At 48.0% G+C, this 24470-nt stretch overlaps 1 protein-coding gene across 1 annotated transcript in view; it reads right to left on the reverse strand.

Moving 5' to 3' along the window:
* The window catches only part of TDP1 (tyrosyl-DNA phosphodiesterase 1), a 980389-nt gene that overhangs the window by 259306 nt on the left and 696613 nt on the right, over nt 1–24470 (reverse strand). The window contains exon 14 of the mRNA XM_086937678.1: nt 8667–8769. Within this exon, the coding sequence (XP_086793804.1) occupies nt 8667–8769 (103 nt within the window). The remainder of the gene's footprint in view (nt 1–8666; nt 8770–24470) is intronic.

Here is a 24470-nt window from a genome sequence, read left to right on the forward strand (position 1 = left end):
CAGTTTGAGAGTGCAGTTTGAGAGTGCAGATTGAGAGTGTAGATTGAGAGTGCAGATTGAGAGTGCAGTTTGAGAGTGCAGATTGAGAGTGCAGAGTGCAGTTTGAGAGTGCAGAGTGCAGTTTGAGAGTTGAGAGTGCAGATTGAGAGTGCAGATTGAGAGTGCAGATTGAGAGTGCAGTTTGAGAGTGCAGATTGAGAGTGCAGTTTGAGAGTGCAGTTTGAGAGTGCAGTTTGAGAGTGCAGTTTGAGAGTTGAGAGTGCAGTTTGAGAGTGCAGTTTGAGAGTGCAGTTTGAGAGTGCAGAGTGCAGATTGCAGTTTGAGAGTGCAGTTTGAGAGTGCAGAGTGCAGTTTGAGAGTGGAGAGTGCAGATTGAGAGTGCAGTTTGAGAGTGCAGATTGAGAGTGCAGTTTGAGAGTGCAGATTGAGAGTGCAGTTTGAGAGTGCAGTTTGAGAGTGCAGATTGAGAGTGCAGTTTGAGAGTGCAGTTTGAGAGTGCAGTTTGAGAGTGCAGTTTGAGAGTTGAGAGTGCAGAATGAGAGTTGAGAGTGCAGATTGAGAGTGCAGATTGAGAGTGCAGTTTGAGAGTGCAGTTTGAGAGTGCAGATTGAGAGTGCAGTTTGAGAGTGCAGATTCAGAGTGCAGTTTGAGAGTGCAGTTTGAGAGTTGAGAGTGCAGTATGAGAGTTGAGAGTGCAGTTTGAGAGTGCAGTTTGAGAGTGCAGTTTGAGAGTGCAGAGTGCAGATTGCAGTTTGAGAGTGCAGTTTGAGAGTGCAGAGTGCAGTTTGAGAGTGGAGAGTGCAGATTGAGAGTGCAGTTTGAGAGTGCAGTTTGAGAGTGCAGATTGAGAGTGCAGTTTGAGAGTGCAGATTGAGAGTGCAGTTTGAGAGTGCAGTTTGAGAGTGCAGTTTGAGAGTGCAGTTTGAGAGTGCAGTTTGAGAGTGCAGTTTGAGAGTGCAGTTTGAGAGTGCAGTTTGAGAGTGCAGATTGAGAGTGCAGTTTGAGAGTGCAGTTTGAGAGTGCAGTTTGAGAGTGCAGTTTGAGAGTTGAGAGTGCAGTATGAGAGTTGAGAGTGCAGATTGAGAGTGCAGATTGAGAGTGCAGTTTGAGAGTGCAGATTGAGAGTGCAGTTTGAGAGTGCAGATTGCAGTTTGAGAGTGCAGTTTGAGAGTGGAGAGTGCAGTTTGAGAGTGGAGAGTGCAGTTTGAGAGTGGAGAGTGCAGTTTGAGAGTGGAGAGTGCAGATTGAGAGTGCAGATTGAGAGTGCAGATTGAGAGTGCAGTTTGAGAGTGCAGAGTGGCAGTGAGTGCAGACTGAGTGCAGAGTGACAGTGAGTGCAGACTGAGTGCAGAGTGACAGTGAGTGCAGACTGAGTGCAGAGTGACAGTGAGTGCAGACTGAGTGCAGAGTGACAGTGAGTGCAGAGTGACAGTGAGTGCAGAGTGACAGTGAGTGCAGAGTGACCGTGAGTGCAGAGTGACCGTGAGTGCAGAGTGACAGTGAGTGCAGAGTGACAGTGAGTGCAGAGTGACAGTGAGTGCAGAGTGACAGTGAGTGCAGAGTGACCGTGAGTGCAGAGTGACCGTGAGTGCAGAGTGACCGTGAGTGCAGAGTGACCGTGCGTGCAGAGTGACAGTGAGTGCAGAGTGACAGTAGAGTGAGTGCAGAGTGAGTGCAGAGTGCGTGCAGAGTGCGTGCAGAGTGCGTGCAGAGTGGCAGTGCGTGCAGAGTGGCAGTGCGTGTAGAGTGGCAGTGAGTGCAGAGTGACTGCAGAGACAGTGTGTCAGGGTGCACATTGTGTGAGTGTGCAGAATGAGTGTGCAGGGTAAACAGTGTGTGACTATGCAGGGTGACATTGGGAGTGTGCGGGTGAGCAGTGTGTGAATGTGTAGGGGCAGTGTGTGAGTGTGCAGAAAACACCACACACACATACACCACACACACATAACGCACACACAAACCACACACCTCAGTCTCTCAACACAACACACTCACCACCACACTCACTCCCCAGGCTCACCCCCACACTCACAGCACCACACACTCACCAGCACATAGAAAACAACACACACAACAACACACCCCCAGCCGTCAATGAATGCTTTCACCATGCATAAACACCAACAACCATCATCCATCTGTGCACGCTTTTACCAAGCACACACCCACCAGCCGTCAGTGCACCCTTCCACCAGGCACACACACCTCCAGCCGGCAGTGCACTTTTCCACCAAGCAATCGCAGTATGGTACACTTTACTTTTAAACATATTCATATAAAGCACAGCATGCCACCATTGGTAAAATTACAATTCAACCAACATACTTCCACTACACACCACATGCACACACTCCATAACACATGGCAAAAAGACATTGGCATTTACAATGCCATTAGCTCAAACTCAAATAAATCCGAGCCCGATTGCATTTCTAATGCTTGTTAAAATGTGTTTTAAGGGTGCATTAATTTAATGTATGTTACATGATTTAAAAAGAGTGGCACCATAACCCAACAATAACCATAATCATTGATTATTCCTTTATTATACACATTTTAATGATGTTTTATTAAATGTACATATGTTTGATGGCGTATAATTAAATTAATGTAAACGCCTTTGAGGAGGCAATGGTGCATAGAGCTTACGGAAAGAAAGCAATAGTTTTATAAAAATAATGCGGTTTAGGTAATGGTCAGTAAAGTTGGAGAAGTAAATGGGACAACTGAGTGTTGGTTGAGAGTCACAGCACAAACTTGATCCTGTCCAGGGAACAGGCTTCCTATTTCAAGACCTGAGCATAGGAACTCCACTGGGAAACTTAATTCAGTGTTGTAAGCCACAGATAGTTCCAATAAAACTTGGAAAGTATATATGCTTGGGCCTGGCAACCATGACACTTCCGAAAATGTGTGTCCTTTGGTTCTTAAATAGAATATCAATGCAGCAGACTTGGGGACGTGGCCAAGATGGTGACCAGGATGAACGCATTGGGAAAAGCTCTGGGCCATCTCTCCGCCCTACACCATCCTGTAATGTAGTGGACCCCTCCCCGACTGAGTGGGGGGCCCTCCAGAAGAACAGATGGAGCTGGTCAAACTGTGTTTGTTGGTGTGGAACTCCAATGGCAGCCTGAAAGGCGGATCTGCAGCCTAGAGCCGGCCACGTGTGACTGCCCTCCCTGATTGCAATGCTGGGCTGGGGCCGGCATTAAGAAGCCACCATGGCGGGTCTGGGCTGTGCCGTATTCACAAACGGACCCCGGGTGCTGATTTCAGGTGAGGCGCCCAGGGACTGCAGAGCCTTGGTGCAGTGGCGTAACGAAACTTGAGGCCCCCCCCCCCCCATGCAAAGTACCTAGAGGGGGCCCCCTCTGACCACACTCAGGAACTCTCAGGCCAGGATACTGTGCGGAGGGACCCTATGAATCTCGGGCCCCCCGCTCCGCATGGGCTGCGGGGGCCTTTGTTACGCCAAGGCCTCGGTGGTGGCCCGCAGGGTGAGACTGTGGCCTACAGAGTGCAGTGGCAGTAGGCCCCCTTATGCTACCTCTTCAGACTCCCAGCACAGATGCCCCAGATTGCGGGGGGGGGACAGCCAGGGCCCATTCCTCTCTTCTCTAACCCCTGGCTTGTCATGAGCAGATGAGGGGGGTGATAGCTGTAGTGAAGACATGTGGCCACTATTGGGGTACGGGATTACACCCTACTGAACCACTGTAGAGAATAGCAGCCATCCTTTACGGCGTTAAAGCTTAACATACTGCTGCCTACAGTCACAACCACCAGACGATTACTAGCTGCAGTAAGGTTTGTGCATACTGCTGGGATAGTAGAGCTTTGCTCCACACTACCCAAGGAGCAGGGGGCTGCGTGGCACTCAGAAGCAGGCTAAGATTCACCAGGGGCATACGGAGGGTGCTAGACATCCTCCCTCATTCAGACTGTACCACCCCGTTGGCTGAAGGTGCAGCAGTAGTGACCCTGCAGCAATGCTTAAGCAATGCAACCCTAAGGAGGGTATAGACGGAGAGGGGTTCAGCACCTCGCTTTTGCACCTTATGCCACAGCAGACATGGAAGGCGCCAGTGCTCGTGCCGAGGCTGCACAGGCAGACAGATATGATGAACTCCTACAGGTGGTCAAAGATGTCAAAAACGTCTGGAGCCTAAGCTGGATGCCTTGACAGGTAAAATGGGCCTGTTGCAGGCTGACCAAGCCAAGCTGCAGGATGGACTGGAATCCAAGGAATGAGCCTTGGCAGAAATATAGTCATTAAGTTTCGGTAGGAGGCTGGGTTTGTGTTAAGGAGTAGGAAGTAGTGGCGCTCAGAGCAGTATGATGTTGTGGTTGAGATCGTTGTGCAGTAGGCACGCGGTGCAAAACAGGACAGGGGAACACAAACCCTTTGTGAAAAAGGCCCCTGAAATGATCTAGGCAGGCCAAGACCAACTGGAACGAGAACAGATCCTGTGCACACGCACGTATGGTTAATAGTCCCAGTATAGTGCCCGAATTCTTTGCTCATGAAGAGTGAATGCTTTGAAAAAAGGAAGCGAGGAATGTCAATGATTCGTGTGAATAAAGTTTTTATAAGTCAAACAATGGACAGTACAGTAAGGAAGTAGCCAGCCGACACGTGTTTCGTCACACCGTGAAGAAGGTGTAACTCATCAGGGCTGTAGGGCTACAAGTTGGGTGGAATCTTGTTGATAAGGCGCGGTGGAGAAACGACCCCGACCGCAAGTGCACAGGTGAAAAAAAACGCCAAAGAGTGGTTGCTCGGTCCGGCAAGGGTGGCAGAGCCAGTGGCGTCCTGAAGACCGGCTGAGCGTAGAGGAGAGAGCGCACGCGATAAGTGCGAATGGCGGAGTAGGGACGGCATCCGGGTAGTGGATAAGAGGGTGAAGTGTTTGTTCGGGGAGGAAGGACCTACTCACAGCTATGTAACAGGTGTGGCATGTTCACATCTTACCGCACATGAATATCCCACCCCCCAGATTCCGAAGGGATTTTCTCCTTTTGTTGTACTGTAGAGTTTATATCTGGTACAGTGCTTGTGGCTGTCTTCTTCCTGGGGATAGGTGTTGGAGTTTATGGTGTTGCCTTATTTTTTGTGTATAACCTGACAACAATACAGTGTCAATGGAAGGGGGGGGGGGACTGAGACAATCGGTGGACCTGGGGGGCCTCCCTATTTGGGAAGGAGAGGGGGAAGACAACACACCAATCATGACAACACGCTTGACAGATTCTCGCCCTACATACAACATTATCACCTCTAATGTGCGGGTACGCTAAATTCCAACAGATCCACATAGCATACTCACAGGAAATCCACATGACATCCACGGAGCTTCATAGGCTCGGCCATCGTTGGAGAGGCCTGATTGCTGGCCCCTCCTAGCAGTGATGCTGGGAATCACAGGTAAGATGGTGGATTCTGAGTGGCACTATGTGGCAGCTGAGGGGAGACTAGATGACGCATCGATCACAAGAGTGGCGCTATATATCCCCAACATTGTTCTGTCACAATTCCTCGATACATTAGCTCTACAATGATACATGATATAAAGGCACCGAGTATTGGGGGTGGAAACTTTAATTGTGTACACAAGACAACTCTGAATAGGTCCATCCTTCTACTGCACAACACTGCAGCAGCTAGAACTGCATGCACCTTTGTGGATTAGTTAGGGCACAACCGCCTGATGGATGTGTGGCGTTCCACACATTGCCTCACAAGAGAATACTCCTCCTTCACCCCCATCGGCAATTGCATACCAGAATCGACCTTCTTCTCTGTAACTCTGACATGGCTCCGTTAGTTACAGCTACTGAATACTTTGGTAGCACACTCTCCGACCACAGCCCCCTCAAGATTATGATAAACTGGGGCAGACGGCAAACCCCCATACCTACCTGGCATTTACACACACAGGCCCTAGATGATGCTACATTTCCTGAGACCATAGGCACACACCACATTTTTTTTAGGAAATCGAAGGAACAGCGACCTACAGAGGGGTGAAGTAGGATACCTTTAAGTGAATATGCATCAAGGCTGAGTATGGTGAGTATGGTGTGAAGCTCTTACTGCAAGGTTAAATATGTGATTAAAGAGAATGCTACACGTGAGGCAGAGGTGTGGGTTGAGAATGCATAGATAGGCTTGGGAAATTGGACTATACATAGCCAAAAGAAAACACGTGGAGGGAGACAGAGTAGGGTGCATACTGGCTTGGCTGTTGCGTTTGGATGCTAACAGGCCCCAAATAAACGTTATTAGAACCTAGACCGGATACATCCTCAATGTACAAGTGGACATTAACACAGTATTCCATGACTAATGTAGCTCCCTGTATTAGGAAGGGGGGGAGATATAGGGGATCTCTACTGCAAGACTATCTGGACAGACTCCCAATACCACGCCTCGACCCCTTGCAATGCCATTCTCCTGATAAACCACTGACAGTAGACGAAATCAGACTTGTGACAGACCAGATGGTGCACAATAAATTTCCATGGATAGATGGGCTTCCCAAGGAGTTTTACTCAACATATAAGATGATCCTCGCCTTTAGGTTACTTCAGTTTGCCAAAGATAGGGCCGTTCTACCTACGTGGGGAGGCGTTGATCGTGGTCCTCCCCAAACCAGACTGCGATCCGCTTGAGGTGTGCTCGTACAGGTCCTTTTTGCTTCTCAATACAAAATGTAAGATACTTGGGAAGATAATCTCTGCTGCCTTACCTACCTACATTGGTACACCACAAACAAAATGGTTTTATACCAGGGAGGAATATGTTTCACAACTTGTGAGGTCGCTTTCTTCAATGGAGGAACACCCTCCAGCTACGCCTCCCTATGTAGCGCTTTCCTAAGACATACAAAAATCCTTCTATACACTGGGTTGGCCCTATCTATAGGAGTGATACTCACAATGGGCCTAATGTAAATGTAAATGTAAATGTGGGATACTTGTATAGCGCACAGTTACTCTACCCGAGTGTCCCGGCGCTGTAGACTGCTGGGGAACCCGTCCTGGTTTTCCCTGTGAGATGGTCCCTTTTGGGTATCTCCAGGGTGAAACCAGGCATCCCTGGCGTCTGTGTGGGCCGTTGTAGAGATGAGGCAAGCTAATGCCCAGAGTTGCCGAGTGTGCTCCCTGGTCGGAGTGGGCACCGATGCGAGAATTATCAGTCCGCTGATCCTGGTCCAAGACCCTGCCGCGTCGGGAATCGAACCCTGGTCCCGGGCCGTTCTCTGCACTCGGGTCTGCCGCCTCTAACCAGTGAGCCACACCTCTCTGGACTCTAGGACACGAGTTGCTGAAAAGGATAGGTCTCCAATACGCTGATCCGGCTGCCCGAGTAAGCACGGATAGGGAAATCTCCTAAGCCTTTTGTATGTGGGTAGGAGCACCAGGCAGGGTTACCCGCTCTCACCGATTACGTTTGCCCTGGTGCTTGAACCCTTAGCGGGCTTCTTTCACTAACAGGTCCCACAACACCAGCAAACATCATGGGACACCCCCTCCAGCCAGATACTCTACATTGTTTGCTGGATCTGACATCATGTACACACAAGAACAAATATGTTACAAGGTTCGTAGTCCTGGCCTATAGCCTGGTAAAATTATAGCGATGGCATGGAAGTTTGCTGCAGCCTCATTGTCCTTGTCGCTTAGAGACCTTTTCTAATGGGCGACCGCTGAGGCCACAGCTTGGTCCTCACTTCCGCTACAGCGGGGAGCAACAACACAATGGGACACCTGGGACCCGTACTTGAACAAACTGGTGGTGAAGACAAACAGGCAAACTGCCTTGAGGCCCTGCATTTGTTAACTTTCATGCTCTTGCTCAGCCGGTATTGACAGATGGGTGTATTGTGGCATGGCGGGTGGCACAGCACATATGGCTAAGGGTTAGACATTAGGGCCTTGCTTCCCAGCCCTCAACACCGTGACTACAGCGCCTCCTATCTTATTCTCTAACCACTACAGAGCTCCTCCGGGGCCTTCCCCCAACCCAGACTGGCACTGAGAACATTGAAAGACCGTGCTCCCCTAGAAAGGGGCAATAGATATATTTCACTCAACCAATGCTATGGGTTATGCCCCGTTTGGGCAATGGTGAATTATTATTATTTGTTCCATATTGCTGCAGTGGCTTTCATGCGACAGCCACTAGGGCGCGCTTATCCTGGTGGCCAACCAACTATGTAGGCCCTGGCAATGGAAAAGATGATTGCACCCCCCAGTGTACCGTATGCCATATACTATCATATTGTGTGGACAAACTATGTTCTCTATTGTATGTTCAAATATGTTGAAAACTTTTGTAAAGAACTTCTGTGCAAAAAAAAAGAAAATCAAGGCTGCGGCCTTAAAACAATGGAATTAGGTCTGGAACAGTAGCTTGGGAGGTGTCTTGTCAGAGCCACGTCTGCAAAGATCTTTACTAATCTATCACTTCAACGAATCCACTTGCAGTTTCAAGAGTTTGGTGCTTTTTTTGTTTCTGGATTTTGCTCAGAAATGTCCTTTTGGAGAGGATCGCGGTTTCCCTCACAACCAAACTGCAGTTTCGCTCCCCTATAACCTATACAAGGCATCGCACTGTTCACACATCTAAAAGCAAATAAAACAACTAACAAACAACTTACAAATGACGAGGGCAAGAAGAGGACGCCAAGCTCATAGGAGCGGATCATCAGCTGGGTGCCGTTTTTTTCCAGAGATCCCCAGGCAGCTTTTGAAAGATTTGCACTGTAAGAAAAACAAAATGAAAGAAAAAGTGAAGAGACTTGTGAAGCGGAGGAGGACATCCATTACATCAAACTATGTGACAGGAGGAATATACCGCAGTTCCCTAACCAGGAGCATATGGAAACAGGCTGTCACGTTACTGGGCAGTTAGTTACAAAATGAACCAAAATATTCAGAGAAACAGCTGGCTTACCACTGCAGCAAAGAAAACTAGAAACCAGTGTACTTACATCTCTACAATGAATCTTTGCTTTGAAAGTCAAACAACATATACCACAAACTCACTTCCATTATACTGCTGTAGCAAAGAGAAGTAAGAGGCTACCCCAGTCTAGGAATTAAATGTGCACTAAACACTATTGCACTAGCAGGAGCTGTACTATCAGGGTGAAAGCCAAACACATCACCTCTACTGTCACTGGGAATTACTAAAAGTATAATTAAAATTAGCCAGGTAGTAGAGGTTGGGAAGGTGCGCCTCCTCAGTGTATAAGCCAAAACCATCCATTAGAAATGCAACCCAAAAAGCCAACTAAAATCGCTTGGTAGAAATAGTAACATAGCCAATAGGAAAAACCCACAAATATAACCTCATTTAGATTGCTGAAGAAGTGGAAAAGTAATGTAGCCAAGAAAACTGGGAGCAGGAGCTCCAAGGCTGCCTCGCTGAATCCTCCTTTCACAGGGTCTTTTACTAAACTATAAGGCAACATCAGTTTGAAATGTGTTTTTAGGAACAATGTAAATGTATGTGTCTTGTAAAGCGCACTGCTGCCCTGAAGAGTCGTGGCGCTGTAGACCGCTGGGGAACCCGTCCTGGCTATCCCTGTGAGATGGTCCCTATTGGGTATGTCCAAGGTGAAACCAGGCATCTCCGGCGAATGTGGGGGGCCGTTGTAGAGATGAGGCAAGCTAATGGCCAGAGTTGCCGAGTGTGATCCCTGGTTAGAGTAGGCACCGAGGCGAGAATTATCGAGTCCGCTGACCCTGGTCCATGACCCTGCCGCGTCGGGAATTGAACCCTGGTCCCGGGCCGTTCTCTGCTTCTGGGTCTGCCGCCTCTAACCAGTGAGCCACACCACTCTACAATATGGTATTACTGCTCTTTTGAACTTATATGGTGCCTAGAAAGGGCACCCAAGTAAAGTTATCAGATGCATAAGGAATGTGCTACTAAGAAAAGTAGGCATTCTTTCCACATTTATAGCAGGTTAATAAACAATGAGAAATTGTAAAACAAGTCACTTACCTTCAGTATTGCCTTATTTGATAGAAACACTATCTAGTTGCAAATTCCTTACTTTAGAATTATCCCCAGGCATCAGACTGGATCCAGAAACTTTTCTTGAGCGGTACCCCTAGGTGGCGGTAGGTGGAGTTGTTCACCTTCGAGTGGCGTTGTCCGCACTGGAAGTGACGTTTGTGGTGCCTATATAGGCGCCACTCCAGAGTGCTGACGTCGTTTTTTTTTGTGAATTTCCATGCCAGGAGTACAGAGCCACGAAGAATACTGACCACTGGTATGCAAAACTAGGACCTGAAAGAGGAACAGCCCTGTCCCTAGAAATCCGTTCGCAGAGTGTGGCAGATAATTGTGCCGGTAAGGAATCTGTGGCTAGATAGAACCTCAACCAGATAATGCATTACCAAAGGTAAGTAACTTATTCATCTGATAGAGACTTGTAGCTGCAGATTTCGTACCCAAGCAATACCTTCCCAGAGGTGGGTCTGCAAAACTATTTCAGATCAAAAGGTTCTGAAGGGCCCAACGAGCAAAGTGCCCATTCTGATGGACCTGACTGTCCAGGCAATAGTGCTTAGTGAGCATATGCAGGGTGGTCCACGTTGCTGCCGGGCAGATGTCCAGGTCTGGGAATCTACATACTAACGCAGTGGTCACAGCCTTTGCTCCGGTGGATAGAGCCTGCAAACCCGCTGGAGGTTGCTTTTTGGCCAATGCCTAGCAGATTTTAATGCAGAGCACAACTAATTGGGAGATGGTACGTTTCTGCACCGCCTTCCCTTTCTTGGCCTGGACATACCTCATAGAGAGTTGATCTTCCACTCAGACGGTTTTGTCCGGTAAAAGTAGAATGACAACACTCTTTCTGGGTCCAGCCAGTGGAGTCTCCCCTATTACCTAGAGGGATAAGGCAGATTGTAAAAGGTAGGCAAAGTGGTGGACTGGTCTACGTAGAACAGGGTCACTACCTTCCACAAGAAGGATGTTCGAGTCCCAATTACCAGTTTATTGGAGACAATGAAATTTAGGGAGGCTGAGAGGACAGTGCGTGTAGCTCATAGACCCTCATCAGAGGATGTAATTGCCACCAGAAAGGAAGTCTTGATTAGGCCTGGGTGCAAGTTTTTTCCCACTCTGCATAGCGTGCAAAGTTTTGAAAAACTACGCACAGCTGAGTTTTTTTCCTCGCTCGCCAACGTTAAGTTGGCAAGCGCGAGGGAGGAAGATCTTACTTCAGACCACCTCTCAGCGAGATTTCTCAACACTGGCGGTCGCAGATGGCCACTTCCGCTTGCGTTGAGAAACATTCTATTTGCGTTGTGGAAGCTGCCGCTCCAGTAGAACATCTACTCGAGAAGCAGAAAGAAGCAGCACCCTCTTGCACTGCGAATGGTGCCATTCAAGCTGATTTTCCAGTGAGAAACAAACACCGCCGCTAAAAATCAGTGTGAGTGGCGCAACCCAACGCACTCCACCGTTTGCGAAACTACACGTAGCGCAGCAGAGTTTTTGGGCCACTTCGTGGAGTTCCACGTAGTGGAACTCTGCAAACTCAGCCCAGGCCTAGTCTTGATAGTGAGGAGCCTACGAGGATAAAAATGAAGAGACTCAAAAACATCTTCTCGTGAGAGATGCCTTAGAAACTCCAGCATGCAAAACTGCTGACACTGCACGTTCTTGGCGGCGGCAAACTGATCTAACAAAGGCTCTCTCCACTGCTGAAAGAGATCTTGCACCACCTCTGGGTGGAGGCACCATTCATGATCTTCTGGGTATCTTCGGCTGAGTTGGTCCGTCCTGGCCTTCAGAGAACCTGCCAGGTAGTGAACCACCAGGGATATGTCCAGACATTCCAGCCACGTCTAGAGGTGTAAGACATCTTGACAAAGGGTCCACAACCCCACTCTTCCTGTTTGTTGCAGTACCACATAGCCGTGGTGATATTCATGAACACCTGCACTATCCTTTCTTTGATGGAGGGTAGAACAACTTTCAATGCCAGCCAGATCACTCGGAGCCCCAACAGGTTAATGTGGAGTCCGGATTCCGCCAGAGTCCCGAGTACACTGATCTCCACCTCTCCCAGATGACCGCCCCATCCCAGGAGTGGCTCATCTGTCAACACTGTCAGATCTCGTTCGAGAAGGGAGATGGATCAGTCGCTGACCCAATTGCAGTATGTTAACCACCACTGCAGATTTTTTGCAGTGCTCTCCAAATCTGAAGTATGTAGGAGAGATTTCCCTGATGTTGTGCCCACTGGAACTTCAGGCCCCACTGCAGAGGCCACATACATGAGAGCGCATATGTCACAAGCAGGAAGACAGGAGGCCTTCAGCCTCAGAGTCAGTCTCACCGAAACCCAGGATAGATGCTGAAACATTAGTATCAGAGCCTGAATATCCTGTACTCGCCTGAACTGCACTGTGCCCAAAACAGCTCAGATGAAAGGGAACGTCTGAGGAGTCAGATGTGACTTCAGCATGTTTATATTGAACACACCACAAAGGCACGAGGTCCGCCATAGTCCGGAGGTGGGAGATGACTGCCTGGGACGAGTCAGCCTTCAACAGCCAGTCGCTGAGATAGGGGAAGACTAGCACCACTGATCTCCGCAGATGATCTGTAACCACCACCATCACCTTGGTGAAAACCTTTGGGGTACTGGTAAGGCCAAAGGGGAGCATGGTGAACTAAAAGTGCTTGTAACCTACTGTGAACATCTGTGGGCAGGCAGGATGAAAATATAGAAATATTCGTCCAGTAAGTCCAACGCTACCATTCAGTCTTCTGGATCCACGGCAGACCAGACTTGAGCGAGCGTGAGTATTTTGAATTTATCCTTTTTCAGAAAGAAGTTGAGAAGGCACAAGATGAGTGTAGGGTGAAGGCCTATGTCCTGCTTGGGCAACTGAAAGTAGCGGGAATAGCAACCACAACCTACTTCTACTGCTGGCACCCTCTTTATGGCTCCCTTGTCCAAGAAAGCGAGTAAGGAAAGATGGTCCTCCATCAGCCTGCTGCACGTGGGTGGCATGGGCAGAGGGGTGGTCCCAAAGGGGAGGGAGTAGCCTCTTCAGACAATCTGGAGAATCCAACGGTCGGATGTTATAGACCTCCAGTGGTGCAGGTGATGGTGTATCCTGTCACTGGTTGCCCTTGATGGTCGGACGCAAACTAAAGAGGCTTGGAGGCAGCGGCTGCTGGGGAGTGGTGGACTGGCTTGACTTCTGGCTGTCTGACCCAAAGGGATCTGTGAGTACCTCGTCCCCAGCAACACAGGGGCTGGAAAGCATGCATGCCGTGGTTGCTGGGCAGGTAGAGACGTGGCTGGAAGCTCCATCCGGGGACACGCAAGGAGCAAAAGGCGGACAATTTTTGTCGAGGGGCCATGGAAAGGCCACCTTGTCTCCATAGACACATGAGCCATCAAAGGGCATGCTCATAGGCAAAGCCTCCCAGAAAAGCCAGTCATTCTCAGCCATGCGTGGTGCTGTAAGGCCACCGTGGAATAAACAGATCTACCTGGCGAGTCGGTGATGTCCAGCTCGGATCGGATTGTGAACTTAGCTGCGACTCTCCCATCAGCAGTAGCTTGGGAGAGTATGGCTTGGGCCTTCTGCAGGACCACTGGCTTCACCTGCTCAACCAAATCCCAGAGTGAATGGGAGCAACGGCCCGAAAGGCATGTGGTGTTTACTGCCCGCAGTGCCAGGCTGAGGGAAGAAAACATTTTCTTGCCCAAGGTGTCCAGCCTTTTGGATTCACTATCCAGTGGGGTGGTAGGGAATATGCCAAGATTGGGCTTGGAAGTGGAGGCTTGGACCACCAAGCTCTCCGATATAGGGTGTCAGAGGCCCCCTAGGCAAGGTGATGGCAGCAGGCAATTGTCCGGTTCACATGAGCCCCTGTGCAGAACGTCCATGAGGGCTGCAGCTTAAGCACCTCTGCCAAGATGGTAGTCTTGACAGACACAGAGAGCAGTTGAAGGTCCAGGAACTCAGCTGCACTCCCTTCCACCAAAACAAATTAGGCTCTCTCCTCCTTAGCCACAGTAGCAGAAGAGACCTAGCCAGTACCCAGGGAGGCGTCCAGTCCACTGTCAACCGTCATATCCTAACACCAGGTGTCCTCATTGGGATCTAGGGGCTGATATTTCCCCAATCTTCCCCAAGTCCTAGCCCATAGAAATAGGGCTCAGGCTCAGGTCTGAAGGGAATGGCTTCAGTCAGCGTCGGAGTCAACGTCAGACAATGCCCATCCGGCTCCATATTAGAGTCGGGTACGAATTAGGACTGCGTTGGCAGCGGGGCCAGGAAAGTTCAAGGTGGCTCAACCAGTGCTGGTCCAGATCCATCTATGGATTCAAGGGGTTCAACTGGTACTGAGGGAGAACCCGCCAGGGGTAGAGCAGTAGGGGCCCCTCCCGAATCCACGCCGCCCAAGGACACTCCAGCGGGGATAGGCCACCCAAATGTGAGGTGCATGGTCTCATAAAATTCTCAAAATTGGGCGCCTTCCACAAACTCATGGTGGCTTGAAGGCGGCCCTTGCAAAGGCTCAACCACGGAGCCAGGCCTCGAGTGTTGAAGCTCCCTCTTTCGTTGGATGCCTTCGGCAGATGCAGCAAAGTTTCTACTTCTTGCTCTTCTTTTTCTTGTGGGACTTACTGGAGTAGGACGACTTCAACTGCAACAAACATCGAAGTCTCCGCACCCAAACCCGGGACCTTCCTCTTGACTTGGGATCAAGACGATTGTGGCATTGCACATCGAGTGACAAGGAACTTGAGGGATTGCGCTGTAAAGGCCTTGGGGTGCATGGTGTGATAATGGTCACAGGTCTTGGTGTCGTGGTCACGCTAAATGCACCAGAGACAGACAAGGTGCGGGTCCATAACCGACATTGGTCAGTGACAAGCGCCGCAGGAATTGAACACAGCCTCCCTCGTTGACATCCGTGCCACACCAAGAGGCAAGACTCAAAAAGCTTTGACAAAAAGTAAAAAAAAGACAGAAAGAAAAACCTGAAGGTAGCTCTCTTCAGATCTGCCATGACAGGCGCAGAAAGAAAATAACTGATGTCAGTGCGTTGGGGTGGCTCCTATATAGGTATCGGGCATATCACTTCCCACGTGTACGACGCCTACGATGCCACGAGTCATCAAACGACACAAGCTACCACAGGGGTACTGCTCATTTAAAAATTCTGGTTTCAGTCTGACGCTTGGGGATAATTCTAAGGTAAGGAATCTGTGGCTAGAAGTCTCTATCAGATGAATACATTTTACAGTAGGAGAAACATATCACTACCAATGTTTATTCATAGTAATAAGGGACCTGGGTTAGAGTTAGGTTGACGGGTACTCTGCCACAAACATGACAGATATCCTGTTTGCCTTGTTACAAGTGCATTTGGATTCAACACACTTGTAACAAGGCAGACAGCATATATGTTAAGTTTGTGACAGGCCACCCATATGACCAACGATTTCCCACTGCCCACTATGTTTGCACTAGAGTCATCGGGCAAAGTTAAAATCAATGACGGTTCTGAACTGTAACCCTCCTCTATTTTGCTTGACTGCCAGAAACCCCATATTAAATAGATGTCAAACATTGTTAAAGGAGTGAGACTGTCTGCTGAGGGAGTTATTTGACTTGGGTTTGTGGGGACGTTTACCTCTTTTACAGTCATCCTTCAAAGAACTCAGAAAAAGTACCAAAGACTCATTTCTATCAGTTAATCAACATGTAACAGGCGAAATGCACCTTTACCAAGCCAATTTATTCAGTAATATACAGAAATAGCTAGTTTGTTATGTGTATTACTACAGCGCACACTCTCCACGGAGGGTATCCTGGCGCCGAGCAGGTGTGTTTGCCTAGCTCTTCGTATGGAAGAGTAGATTGGTTAATTGAAAAAACGGGTCTTTACCTTCTTGCAGAACTCAGGAAGAGAGGGGGAGGCTCTATTGTGGAGTGGAAGGCGGTTCCAAGCTTTAAGGGTGGTGTAAGAGAACGCCCGCCTGCTCTTGCTCTGTGTTTGCACTGGATGTGTGCTAAGAGGAGTCCTGCGGATCTGAGGTGTCTGGGTGGTTGATGGAAGGAGATGTGACTGTTTGGTAGGTGGGGCCTAAGTTGTGCAGTGCCTTGAATGTGTGTGTGAGGAGTCTGAAACGAGCATGTTTGTGTATCAGGAGCCAAGGGATCTCCCTAAGCTGTGGTGTGATGTGAATTCTATGTGCGTGATTAACTATGAATCTGGATGCTGAGTTCTAGATGGTTTGTAGTCTTCTAGTGAGTTGCTTTGTGATCCCGGTGTTTAGAGTGTTCTCTAAGTCTAACTTGCTGGTGACAAGAGCATAAGTGACAGCTTTTCTAGTGTTGCTTCTGATCAATTTGAAGATCTTCCTCAGAATTTTCAGGGTGTGGAGGCAGCCATTGACTTGTGCTGTCATGTCCAGTTTGCTGCCAATGATTATATCAAAGTTCCTGGCATGGGTGCTGGGTGTGGGTCTGAGTTCAGCCGGCCACCGTTGGATTTCTATAATGAGGTGTTCTTGCCTAAGATCACTACTTCTATCTTGTCGGCGTTTGAGTTTGAGACAGTCGGCTTTCATCCAGTTAGCAACGTTGGTCATGCATGCGGTGAAATTGATTGTTATGTTGGGGGCCTTGTCCGAGGGGGAAAGTATGAATTGAGTGTCCTTGAAGTAGGAAAGGATGTTGATGTTGTGTGCGGGGATAACAACCAGAGGGATCATGTATGCGTTGAAGAGGATGGGGCTGAGCGTTGAACCTTGAGGCACTCCACAAATTAGTTTGGGGGCTTCCGAGGAGTAAGGTGCCAGGCATACAGATATAGTAGCGGCTCCTCCGCTAAGGCAGAGGAGCATCGCCCCACTGCTACTTCAGTAGAGCAAAAAATAAAAATAAAATAAATATGTTATTATCATTTTATTTTTCTATGCGGGAAGCAGGGTTGGGCTCTGTGACGCCAGAGCACTGGAGGAGTGGTTTGCACTGCTCTAAGTTGACATGAGGGCCGGCCAAACCGCCATGCACACTTGGCATGCTCTCAATTGGGCTGTGTGGCACAGCCTCGTGGAGTACATGCCCATCCTCCCCAGGCACTACCTGAGCGTTCAAACAGGATGCTTAGACCAATCACAATGTTGCTCCTGCAGCATCATGATTGGCTGGGAGAGTCTGGAAGCCTGGTTGCTTCCAGCACAGCAGAAGGGCGAGAGGCGTGTGGCGGCGGGAGAAGCATGCGGCGGCGCAGGAGAGAAAGTAAGTTTATTTTATTCTTTTAATCCATCCCATTCCGAGGCAGCCGCCACTGTACAGATTGCATTCTATCCATTAAACATTAGCAGATCCAGCAGAGAGCGGATCCCTGGGTGCCAATCTTGTGCAGGCGTGTGATAAGGATGGGAGTGAGACCGTGTCAAATGCTGCAGGGAGTCCCAGGAGAATGAGGGCTGCCATGCCTCCCCTGTCAAGGATCAAGTGTGTGTCATCTGTGGTAGTAAAGAGTGCTGTTGCTGTACTGTGTTTGGGCTTGAACTAAACTACGTGGTGTTGTGGACCTGGTAGTTGCTGAGGCGCTGGTTGATTAGTTTTTCTAAATCCTTCGCTGGTATAGTAGAAGAGAGATGGGTCCATAGTTGGAAAGTGTGGCTGGACCAGCGAATTGCTTCTTGAGAAAGGGGCATGACAGTAGCTTATTTCAAGGTGTCTGGGAAGGTGGCTGAGTTGATGGAGGTGCTGACGATGGGTGTTAGTGTGTTTACTGAGCAGTAGGTGTCCTTTGGTAAAGGCATGGTGGAGGCAAGAGTCAGATGGGCATCCTCAAGCAGATGGTCTTCATGGTAGCAGCGATTTTGATGGTGGTGATGGTGTGCAATGAGGTCAGGGTTCAGTCTTCAGCCATGATGTGAAGTTCAGTTGTGATGGAGACTGGGTCCAGTTGAGGGCCAACTTTTCTGTACATGGAGTTGAATTTGTTACGGAAGAATTCAGAGAGCTTGTAGCAAAGGTCTTGTGGAGGGGCAATGTTGCTTGTGATTGCAGGAGGCTAGTTGAAATCTTTGATGATGGTGAAGATTTCCTTGCTAAAGTTAGTGCCGGCGTCGATGATATCTGCAAGAGCTGTGCTCCTGGTGTTCTGTATCTGCCGGTGTTAGCGTATTAGGGTTGATTTGAAGATGCCTTCATTTGTGGTGTCTTGACCTGTTCCCCATTTGTGTTCCAGTTGCTTGCAGTAGAAATAGAGCAGCCTAAGTTCCTCTGTGTACAAATTAGTACACAGTTGATACAACCCTTGCAGTTGAGTTGCACTTGAGGGGAGCTAAGGGAATAGCGCATGCGATGATCCAGCTGTTGAGATTCTTGATGGCTTTCAGCTTGTTGCTGGCATGCTTTGATCGGTGCACAGAGAAGGAGGAAGTCCGTTTCTCTTCTGTGATGCTTTTCCAGCTGCAACGGTCTTAGGTGGTGAGGGATAGGTTTGTGGAAACTCAGAAGGTGTAGTTTATTCAGGCCATTGTTTCTGGCTTGTCGACTGCGATGTTGCTGATTGAGAAGAAAATGTGGTTCAGGAGATGTCCCGCAGTATGTGTGGGTAACGAGTTGCTCGAGTCCAAGGTTTCCAAGCTTTTATATAAGTGCCGTAGAGTTTTGGTTAGTGCAGTCTTCTAGGTGAAAGCTCAGGTCTACAAGGATAAAGATGCTGGTTTTGATGATGAGGCATTAGGTCCCTGGAACAATTGGTTCGATTTCCTGGTGGTCTATATATGGGGTTTCTACAGAGGGAGAAGTTGACTGTGATGCGTATCAGCCATGTCTCCCAGTCCTTTTTGCCTTGTTCACAAAGACCTTTGGTTACGAATGAAAAAAAAATTCTGCCTTGCAGCGCTTTCTTAGGTAAGAAGAAACACCTCTTTAAGCACTGGAGTGTGTCAAACACTTGGTGGAGGTAAGAGAAATAGCTCACTTAAATTGCTAGAGCATATTATATGTATGTAAACTGCCCTATTAAATTTCATGCATGAAACAGGTTGTGTGCATGGGTGCAGCTATCAATAAGGCACAGTAACACCAGATATCGGGGGTCTGATGAACCCAATGCACCCCAAATATGATAGACTTGTGACCAATCCTGGGAGTCAGTGAAGCTCTGCATCCTTGCTTGCTTTATGGCATATGGTTCCATTGCTATGTCACTGTTCATGCGGGAGCAGTCTTGAAAGCCTGACACTTGTGTTTAAGCCATTTCAAGGAATGAGAACGATGTAAATAAACATTGAGCATTATATCTAGTACCACTGGAAGTATGGGACAGGAGGCCCAAATAATGCAGCAAGGTTGACGAAATTATGTGGCAAGAAAATGAAAATTATGCAGTGCAATGTGGCACTTTTTTGTGATTTTTGTACATATTAACACTGTCTGGACAAATGTTTCACTTCACTGGTATAAGTTAAAGACCCAAATATAGCAATTAGCAACAGAAAGGTGACAAGTCATCAAAGGGCCTTCCAGTGCATTTTAGTAACGTTTGCTCTGTATGAGCGATAAACAGTTTTTTGTTAAAATCTGCAGACTATGCACCAAATGATGAATTATGTGGCAAATGCGGAAAATCCATAATTATGCAGAAAATACCATGGCCGCAAAATCTCTTAATTCCAGTGCCTGTGCTTATATCAGTAAGAACAAGAAAGCGGACTAGTACTTCTATTTTCACCCACGTTATAGCTACAGACAACCTGGGGCCATATTATAGACTAGGGTGTTGTGTCGCGTTTGAGCCATGATACACCTTTAACCCGTTTACTGCGGCCCCGATTTTCCCGCAGTGCGGCACTTCCGCAAAATGGGCGGGGCCGCGTCGGCCATTGGCCGACGGCAGCACTGGGGAGGTAGTGCTGCCGTCGGCCAATGGCCGACGGCAGCAAGGAAGGGGTTAAACACACCTGCCAGGGGCAAACAGAGACAGTGCGCCCTACCACTATGAATCTACTGCCTACGGAGTAGCTGCAAAATCGCACATCCAGTGAAATACAGAGTGACTGCTTCAAAGCCAACTCGTGTTTCACAGTGCAGGTGGCATGCCGCCTGTACAGTAAAGAAGGGAGAAAGATACTCCTGCAGACAGATGAAGTAAGTGACGGCACCCGCCTGCAGGATGATATCTGGAGATCCACAAGGCCTCTTCTTCCCCTCCAGTGGACGGCCTTCAGTCGGTGCACTGAGAGTGCACCGTCTTTTGTGGTACACCGTGAGTGTACTTCTTAAGTGCCTATTTCTGTCTGCACCAGCACTGATAATACAGCACGGGCAGAGAGGCAAAGAGATTCCCTAATTTTGAGGTTCCGTGATTTCCGAACCCGACTCCATTTTGTTTACGTTGTCTAAAGACACCATTTTGTGTTGCCCTGACGTAGGCCGTGGAGGTAACCGAACGAACAAAGTTGCATGGGCTTCGTTATTCATGTACATATTAACTAGGCCTTTTCTGACTTGCGAGTGGATTGCAAAGACGCTGACCCCGCCACCTGAAACTGACCCTTTGCGAGGCCAATCTCACTGGCTGATCGTTGTCTGAAATTGCCAATCACTGTTCAGGATATCGTTAACTTTTAGTTCGCTTGCACATATCTTATCCTACTCAATATCTGAATTACTTCTTTCTTTATGTCTTTTCGTTACATGGGTAGTGCTTTCAATTATGGGTTTGTCCGGCTCGTGGAAATTGAATTTGGGACATTCCTAATGATTAACTTGTGGGTTGGTACAATGTAAAGTGAGTGTTTTACGATATGACGAAAAATGGGAAAATGTATTTGATTCGTTCGAATTTGTCGCAGTGGGTGTGCATTGCAAATGAGTAAAATGAGGATAAATACTGATGTCTTGCTCTACGAAAATTGAACAGTGTTTTGAGTTGTACACCGTGTTGTATTGCTGGGATTACTGTTACTAGCTGCAGCTAATAAATTTGATCTCTGACGCCACCTAGAAGTATTCCGTGTCTCTGTATACCAAGACAGGTGAACTCGAAGACTTTGGGCGTGTCCCTGGCGCCGCTGGGTTCTGAAAAACCCGGTTCTTCAGTTGGCGCCCAACGTGGGGCGACTTCAGCGGTACCGGTCCAAACCCGAGGATCGTGAGGAGCCACGTGAGAACATTCTGGAGGAAGGCCAACCACTTCATTGACCCCTGTATGTCGTCGTGGTCCGAAGGTTTTTGCTGCGAGGCTTCCCACTTTCCGACGGCTACAAAGGACTGCTGCCCTGACTGTCGCCCTGTCTTGGACCCTTGATTGATCCTTTGTAGGGCGAGACGATAGACGGTCTTCTGGTGGCGTGACAGATACTTTGGTTAAGTATAAGTGGGTCGCTCCCACGATCTTTGTTTTCGGTCTTTGGTTTTGATTCAGATATTGCAATAGCTGAAGCCGAGGGGCTCGTATATTTGCGAGTGTATCGATAGTTGATAAGCCCTTGAAGTTTGAAGCTAGATTAGTGAGCTATAAGATGCCTGGTCTTAGCAAATTTGGGAAATGGTTTGGTTGTGGTTGCAACAGGGATTCCCGATTGGAGGATTCGTGTCCGATACCTCCAGTTGGAACTCCAACTTACGAGCTCTCATCAAAACACAGAGTGGGTCCCATTACGTATAATGAAGTATGGGTCCGCTATACTAGGAAAGATGGTGTTTTACGATGGCCCTAATATGGTAGTTTTCGAAACAGAGATTTTAGATAATCTGGAAGTTGCGCTATTTAAGAAGAAAGCCCGGCCGGCGATGTTTGACTCTTTCCGCCTTTGGCGTAAGGAAGCCAAACAGCGAGAAATTAAGGAAGCAAAGAGAGATAGGAAAGATAAGAATATGTCAGTACTACAAGCTGCTCGGCAGTTTAAGGAAGATGAGGAAGAACGTGCAAGTGAAGTTTTAGATAGACAGCGTTGCATGGCTATCGATAAATGTTATCCGGCCTTGCCGCCTTCCCTTTCAAAAGTGAATGAAGACCCTGAAAAAGATCCTTTGATCTCTCATTTACTGAGATTACCACCTCCTTATGTGCAGGGTGCTACTGCTCCTCCATTACCCCTGGTTGTTGCACATCTTGCTGTTCAGCCTCCTGCTGCTGTTCAGCCACCCGTTGCTGCACAGATGGTTCTTCCTCCTACGGTGCAACTCCCTCCAGGGTCGCCGACTTTGCTATCAGCTTTGCCTCAAACTCCTTTGCCTTCTACTTCTGTATCTTCGACTTCTGCTACTCTTGTCCCTACGCCTCTTTTGCCTCAAAATATTCTTTCTCCTGTTCTTATGGCTACTTCTTCTCCTTCTGCTCGAAAACGAATGACTGAGACTGTTGTTAATGTTTTTTCTCCACTCTTTGGGTCATTGAATATGACCCCTGTTTCAGAACGTAGGCAGAGTCGTACTCAGTTTCCTAGTCCCGAAGAGCGGGTAGTGTTGGATCTTTTGGCTCGAAGATGGGTTTTAAATGCTTCGAGGTATAATTTACAAGCGATTATGGATGTTTTCTTTCAGTGGGAACCACCGAAGCAAAGATATGTGTTTGATGTGATGTGTACTTTTCTTCGTCAGGAATGGGAAAATAATGAATTGGGTCTGATTCCGCAGGAAGTGCTTGATGTTCAGTCAGAATTTGCTCAAGGGACGATAGTGGAGTCCGATGTTACAGATGCTTTAGAGAGGATACTTGTCTTCAGGTCTAGGCTACCGCCTCAGACATTGTACGAACCTGATTCCTTCGTTAGGAGGAAAGTGAAGCAGTATCCCATGAGAGGGGTTCCCCCTGTATGGAGAGAGGCAGTTCAGGCTAATGTTAATCAGGGTATTCAAGCTGAGCCAGCTCATTTTCAGCGAGTATGGGTACATGTCCCTTGGAAAAGAGCAGAGGTCTTGGCTCTTAAGCAGACCTTACCTGACCCCCGTAAAAATCCTGCTGGTTATTACAAAGAGTTGTCTCAGACAGTTGAAGCGTGTATTATGAATTTAGCTGATATAGATATGTTGATGGGTAATGTAGTCCCTCAACCTTTGTGGGCGAAGATTCGTCATGAGAATCATGTGCAAGAATTAGGAGATACGTGGGCTAATATCGTTGCTGCAGATGGTCGGCAGGTAGGAGGTCCCAAACCTGAACCCTTAGTTGCAGAATTACCTGGTAGAATTATTAATTTGATGAAAACTAGGATGCCTGCCTTACGAGTTAATTGGGATAAGTTAGCAGCATGCAAACAAAAGAAAGATGAAAGTGTGTCTGATTTCTTCACTAGGTTTGAGGAAACTTTTATCGATCATAGTGGTCAGGATATGAGCACCGAAGGTGGTAAGAGGTTGTTTGTGGACAAATTTGTCTTTAATTTGCTTCCCGAACTTTCTAATAAGTTGAAAGATTTTGAGAGTTCATGGGCTGTTTCTTCGTCGGCCCAGATATTGGCTACTGCACAATATTACGAGAACAGGGATAAAGATGAGAAGGATAAAGTTGAGAAGAAGACTAAAGAATTAAAGACGAAAGTTCTTTTGCAGCAAGCTTATCCGCCTCGTACGAATCAGCCTCAGTATCAGCAAACCCCACAGTTTCAGAGATTGTTACAGAAGCCCGAGTATTTTGCTCCGCGATTTTTCCCAGGCCCTAATCAGTGTGCTTATTGCAGAGAAGAAGGTCACTTTAAGCATAGTTGCCCGGTTCTGTTACAGCGTACGAATGGGGGTAGGGGACGTGGTGTGTTTCCTCGGAATGAGCGTTCCTTTCCCCCTCAGAATTCTGCTAATTGTTTTGACAGACAGAATGTTCCGACTGTTCAGTCTGCTCAGTACTATGCTGATGACTACTGTGTCGAGAGCGAGAGTGCTGGTTATAATGGTTGTTAGGACAGCCATGGGCAAAGAGAGGGAGTAGTGTCAGTTCCAGTAGATCAGAGTGGACCTTATGTTGAAGTGGTTACATTAGGTGTGGCAGAACCTTTTCTTTTGGATACTGGTGCGACAAAGAGTTCTATTATGTACTCTAAACTTCCTGGTGAACCTTTGTCTGGCTTGACCAATGTTTCAGTAGGATTTTCTGGCACCCCAGTTCGTAATCCGGTTTCTAGTCCTTTGCCTCTTTCTATCGGTCCTTGTGAATTGGAAGCTCCTCTTATTCTGACGACTGGTTGTGGTGAGAATCTGTTGGGTTTGGACTTGCTGAAAAGATTGTATGCGACATTGCATTGCTCTCCCGAAGGAGTACATCTTAATGTGGGTAAGAAAGTGATTTCTCCGATGTATTTGTCTAAAGATTGTCTTCCACTGGAATTGCGTTCTCTTCCTGATACACTTTGGGCCACAGGTTCCAATGATGTTGGTCTCTTGCAGATTCCACCCTATGTTATTACTCTCAAGTCGAATGCTAGGCTACCTCATATTCC

Source organism: Lissotriton vulgaris, chromosome 9, assembly GCF_964263255.1.
Source record: "Lissotriton vulgaris chromosome 9, aLisVul1.2, whole genome shotgun sequence".
Classification (NCBI taxonomy): domain Eukaryota; kingdom Metazoa; phylum Chordata; class Amphibia; order Caudata; family Salamandridae; genus Lissotriton; species Lissotriton vulgaris.